General features: G+C 37.7%; 1 protein-coding gene across 1 annotated transcript; it reads right to left on the reverse strand.

Moving 5' to 3' along the window:
• Positions 1–1919: 1919 nt before the first annotated feature.
• On the reverse strand, positions 1920–3620 carry LOC122303217. Its single transcript, XM_043114866.1, has one exon. The coding sequence runs from the start codon at positions 3458–3460 to the stop codon at positions 2057–2059; it is 1404 nt and encodes a 467-aa protein (XP_042970800.1). The 5' UTR covers positions 3461–3620; the 3' UTR covers positions 1920–2056.
• Positions 3621–6000: the final 2380 nt, after the last annotated feature.

The following is a 6000-nucleotide window of genomic DNA, read 5'->3' on the forward strand; positions in this document are numbered from 1 at the left end:
TTAAGGATTTCCCCCATTGTAATAGATAGATTCAAGTTCCAACCTCTCCTCCACAATCAAACAAAATAAAAATCGCAGGAGGCCCATCCCCTCGTTTCAGAAAGCTTATTAGCACGAAAAGCTGCTCAATGAAAGTAGAAGGGTGGGAAACAACAGATTATATTTTGGAAAATTCTAGGGATCTCGATAATGGGTCCCAACATGGGTCTAGATAGTTTTTATTTTTTATTTTATTTTTCTTAATGATTAAAGAATTGTTTTTTGATGATGTGATTTTTTTCCTTAAAAAAATTGTTTAAGTGGATTAAAAAAATACATAAAAAAATGAGAGTGCACTTATCTGGAGGATTACTCGGTGCTGTAGTGCCACCCTTATATTTTAGCACCAAGAGTTTTTTTTTTTTTTTTTGGAGGATCGGCCGACACGAGCTAACCCTATTGTATTATCACAGGAAAAAAGTCAGATTAAGCTTCACCTGATCAACCTAGATCCAACCTGAACACGAGTAGGTTACCTTCAGGTTGAAGCAACGGGTACAAATTCTAAACCAGAAGTACATATACTTTCCAATATGTTGATACCCAGCCAAAAGAAAATAACCATATGACTCATCTAAAAGCAAGAACCTTCTAATCATTATGCACCACAAGAGTGCCAATCCTACTAAGATTACGTCACAATTCACTTGAAAGCAGCAAATGGTGATTGGTCCTATGTATAGAGGCCGAGCGCACATATATTTGAATGAGCGTCTGAGATGCAAGCAGCATGTTAAGTCCATGAATCTCAAATAAAAATATCTATGTAATAGTTTTCACAACAATGGCGATGCCCCAACAAAAAACGCACTGATAATACCACTATTGTAAGAGAATGCACTGCATTTTATTGATATAATCAAAATGATTTTAATAGAGAATATCTCTAAAAATAGATAACAGCAACAAACAGAAAAATGTACAGTTACATATCAGCTTCTTAAAAGGGGTTATGAAATAGGCATCTATATTAACACAAAACAAGTTCTCTCTGTATTTTAAACCCTGAGGATGATCATAAGAAAAATAGAATACATTAAATATCACGTAACTAAAAGAAGTTATCTGAATTCTCAGCTAAGATCGGAGTTAGCTAGGAAGGGAGAGAAAATTGGACAGGCCTAGAGAATCAAGTTGGTCTTTGTTTGTACATACACGCAGTCGTTATCTTTATTGTAGCAAAAAGTATTATATAGACACAAAACCATGAGCAATTTATCTTATGCATAAAACATTCCATTCCCATAAAACAAATTGACTGAAGGGGGGAGGAACAAATCAAGAAGATGCAGAAAACGAGAATATGTATGCAAGTATCTAATTTGCATTTGACAATCGTAGAATGCTAATAACGCCAAAATGTGATGATTAGAATATTGTGAAGATGAATTTTCATGTGCCATATAAGAAACGGATACGGAGGGACCAACATTTGCTTAACAGTGTGGATTCAAAATGTGATTAATCATACACCTAAGAGAAGCAGTCATGTTTTAGACTCTGCATAGTCTTGCATGAAAGTATATCATAAGGACAATGATAACATAAGATTTACATTTAATATTGCAGCGTACGATGTCAATATGAATATGACATTTAGACAAGACCTGAATCCAATGGGGAAATAGACCATACGCTTGCTTAATCTGATGATAAGGCTTTGTTGCTCCCATTAGATGCCATACTTCTCCAGTTGAAGAACAGAAAATGAAAGGGGAAAGACTCGCTTTTGTGCTTGATTATGCCTATAGCTTGTCTTGACTAAACCACTGACACTTTAGTAAATGATGAAATCAAGGAAGTTAAATTAACTGCAGAAACGTTTCAAGTCACTTTAGTCACTATAAATATAAAATGCATACCTATCTGGACAGATGGGGTGAAAAATACAGTACCGAAATAATATTGTGGTTTGGCGAATTGTGAACATCACCGTTCTGAAAAATCGCATTGCAAGCATGACACTCTTCACCCAAAAATCCAACAGGGGTAGGAGGCCAAAACCAAAAATCAGTCATCAAGACATATACAAAATGCCACGACGATACAATACAAGGCTTCCTGAACTGAAAACAGCCCAAACAAAGACAACCCACCAAGCCAAAAACAACGCCACTTCCTTAACAAAAGAAGAACATGGCTGTAGACTACATATCGATTGGGAACTCAAAAAGGAGTTACCATCAATCTGAGATAAGCCAACAAAGAGAAGCACAAGAATCGGAGGTGCAAGAAACTGCAAAACTACAAGACATAAGTAGTGGTTGTGCAAAAAGACCTTCGCCCTGCTAAAGTCCAAATCCGGAATCTTGCTGGCGTGCAACCGTTGGTACCAAGACAACAATGCTTCATTCAGATACATTTGCAAGTTCGGTCTTAAAGCCACAACTTGCAATAAACCCAAAAGCAACAAGCACCAAACCCTGAGCTTGTTAAAATCGGAAAGGGACATGCCCACATTGCCAACCAACCTCTCAGCATCCCCAATTTCACTAGCTAAACGCGCTCCTTTAGCATTATCAATGTTCTTATTAACAAGAATCTCAACGAATGGATTAATCCAAAGCAATGCCGTGAGCATACTCAACGTTGTATTCGCATAAAGAATCATTCTAGAAAACCATCCACAATGAATCATCGATAAATTGCTTCGAAGCTGATCAGTTCCAAGCCAAAAAGACCTTGCAATTTTTAATGCCGGCATAAGCAGAAAACCAGCGATGAAGCCCATTAAAACAGCAAGAAAAACCCTCAAAACCCCATTAATTGATTCAAAACGGAAATCCAAAACCCAAGGAACAATCTCAAAGCAAATCAATAGCCCCAGCGTAAACCCCAAAACCCCAAGAAGCACACTCAGTTGCTTCTCCGACTTCCTCGACGCAGATTTCTCGAACGAAACCTTAGCAAGCAATAAAACTAGATTGCAAAGAAGGATAAATCCAAACAGAAGGGGAACAAAAGTCCCGTTTATAAAGGATCCAGAGCTCTCAGAAACCCCCAAGTAAAATTGAAGCAGTAAAGAAGAAAGAGCCACAAATGAGAGAGTAAAAACTCTGCGATACTCGTGGAAATAGAGCCGGGATTGAATGCGACTGTGGTCGAGCGTTATCCGGAAGATCTGGGCGTTATTCTCATCGAATTCGGACTTTTCCTTGGACTTGTTCCTCTTCCGGGGTTCAATGTTGGGTTTGGAAGACAAGTGCTGGTAGCCCTGGAGAGTGGAGCTTGGATTGGTGCTCTCGGGTCGTCTAATGGCGGCGCGGCTGGCGTCTTGGTGGAGGTTTTCGGGTTGGATGTAGGTGTGGAGGCCATGGAGGAAAAGGGAGGGGATCTTGAAGAAGGAGAGGAGGAAAGTGAGGGAAAGGGAGAGAGAGGTGTGGAGGATTGGGTTCTTGTAGGTTAGAAGGAACTGGAGCATTGTTTTTTAAGGTTTCTGGTTCGGGGAGGGGTACAAACACTGTGTAGGGTTACTTCAAGAGATGAGATGAGATCTCAAAAGGTTTTGAAATGGAATTTTGGGGAGTCGTCAACGACAATGGATGCGTTGTTTGTTGGTTTGCGTGCTTGGGTCAGACCCACCAATTTACACCGGACCCATCCGGTATTTGGATCGTTCCATTAGGAAAAAGTCTGCAATACGTCTCATGGATTTTTATTTGGATAATGCTTTATCCACAGAAGGTGGCCACCGAATGTGGCCACCGATTGTACTTTTTAATTTTTTTAATATATATTTTTTAACTTAGTGATTAAGGAAGTGTTTTTAAATGATGTTGTGATTTTTATTTATTTTTAAAAAATATTTAAATATATTAAAAAAATACATATAAAAAATGAAAAACAAAAAAAAAAAATTGTTTTGCCTTTTCGGTGGCCACCTTCGGTGGCGTTTTTCTGTGGACGTAGCAGCGTCCTTTTTATTTTGTTTTCAGAAACATTTGTATGCCGTCTCACCGTCTCACTTGATCGCTGTAGTTGACCGCTCATTTAAAGCAAAAAAAAAAAAATTTACTTAATAATTAAATAAATGATTTTAAATATATTAATATATTAATTTTATTTTTTAAAAATATTTAAATCTATTAAAACAAGGAAAAGTCTGTATGCCCCCGGGGAGTAACCCCGCCGCGGCCTCGTGGCCTACGTGGCATAATAATCAAAACGGTGTCGTTTTGATTTTGGCTAAATCTCTCTCCTCTCTCGCATTCAATGTTGGCATCATCCCCGTCTTCCCTCATCTCTCTCTTCTATCATCTGCCTCCCTCGAGTTCCTCTGCCTTTTCTTTTCTCTTTATTTCTTTCCCTCTCCTTCTTTACCTCTGTAACCTCTCATTCCCTTCGAATTTCCACTGCATTCTCATCCCATCAAGCTCAAAGACAAGCTCGAAGCCTGACAAAAAAACCTTGAGAAAAACAGAGGAAAGCAAAGGAAAATCTGTTTGGTTGCCGAGAAAACAGAGAAAAATCTGAAAATAGTTTGTAATAGCCTATTTGGTTGCCGAGAAAACAGAAAAAAATCACGCTATAGTTTGCAATGGTCCATAACAGTATGTTTGGTTGCTGAGAAAATAGAGGAAAATCACGCATATCCTACAAATATGAGATTTTGAGACAACAACTGGTAGATCTCGTGCGTTCATCGGCTTCGTGTGGTGTCTCCGTGTGCATGTGGTTGGAAAAAAATAGTTGTGGTTTGGCAAAAAAGTGATTAACGTTACTGAGTTTTGTTGATTATCTATTACTTTGATTGCTTCATTTGTTGAAAATTAGATCGGAAACAAATGGATGAAATAAAAGCAGTCAAATAGAAGGGAGAACGTAAGCTTGGGTTTAATGACAAACAGAAAGAAAAAAAATGAGACCCAAAAAGAAAAAAACATTAGGACATGATGTCTGCAACGTCCTCATCAAAATTGATGCTTTTGCAGAGCTCACTGGACATGGCCGTAAGGAAATATCGAGTGACAATCAAATATGTGAGAAACAGTGGGGAAACGAATGTATACTCCATCAGAAAAGAATTGAAAAGTTTGGAAAATATATGTTTATTTCTCAAGAAAGTGTAGGCAAATAAATGAATCTGAGTGATCCCCTTTCTCATATGCACGAAAATCGCTTGAGGAGATGAGGAGCAGAAAAATCGTATGGCTGGAGAGATAGATGCAGTGAGAAGTTGAGAAACTTCCAGTTTTTTTTTCTTTAATTATTATTTTTTTTATTAATATTTTAATTGGCACGTCAGCCCCGGGGCCGCGGCAGGGTTATTCCTCGGGAGTATGTAGCAGTTCTATTAAAACAATATAAAAAAAAAATTGACTAGTGGTCATGAGAGCCGTTGTGACGCCTCCAAATTCCGTTTGGGATCGGACGGACATTTGAAGCGTCGAGACATGCAACACAAGGTTACATGCCCCCGTTCATGACATATAAGATGCAATGTTCCTAACATGCATCTAACAATATGCAATATTCGCAGCGGATAAATTTTTTCTTTAGCAATACTATACACCAAATTGAAAATATCTCAAATGCTTAAAACATACTTCATACATAAAAACACATTGAACAACTAAGAACATAACACTAGTCCAAAATAGTTATGATCCAAAAAGTACTAAAGATGCAACTCAATCGTACAAGTAGTAATTTACGTTAATTACTATATTAACATTGATGTCGCACCGTCGCTTAGTCAACTGTGTCTAGTTGATCAGCTCCTGATTCTCCTTCAGGTCCTGTAACAAGATCTACCATTTGGGGAATGGTAGTTGGGACTACCAAAGTGAGATTTGATTACAAATCTCAGTAAGTTAACAAAAAAACTTATACACAAACTAATGATGCATGAATGACAGTAAAAGTATAAATGCATAATCAAATTCATAAGTAATTAAAGTATAACTTGGCGTACAACATAGCATAATTGACATAACTTAAATTGAAACATGAATTGAACTT

This window comes from Carya illinoinensis, chromosome 3 (assembly GCF_018687715.1).
Source record: "Carya illinoinensis cultivar Pawnee chromosome 3, C.illinoinensisPawnee_v1, whole genome shotgun sequence".
NCBI classification, from domain to species: domain Eukaryota; kingdom Viridiplantae; phylum Streptophyta; class Magnoliopsida; order Fagales; family Juglandaceae; genus Carya; species Carya illinoinensis.

Excerpts from the sequence above, each read along its gene's own strand:
- LOC122303217 (XM_043114866.1), bottom strand. The coding sequence starts at position 3,460 with ATGCTCCAGTTCCTTCTAACCTACAAGAACCCAATCCTCCACACCTCT.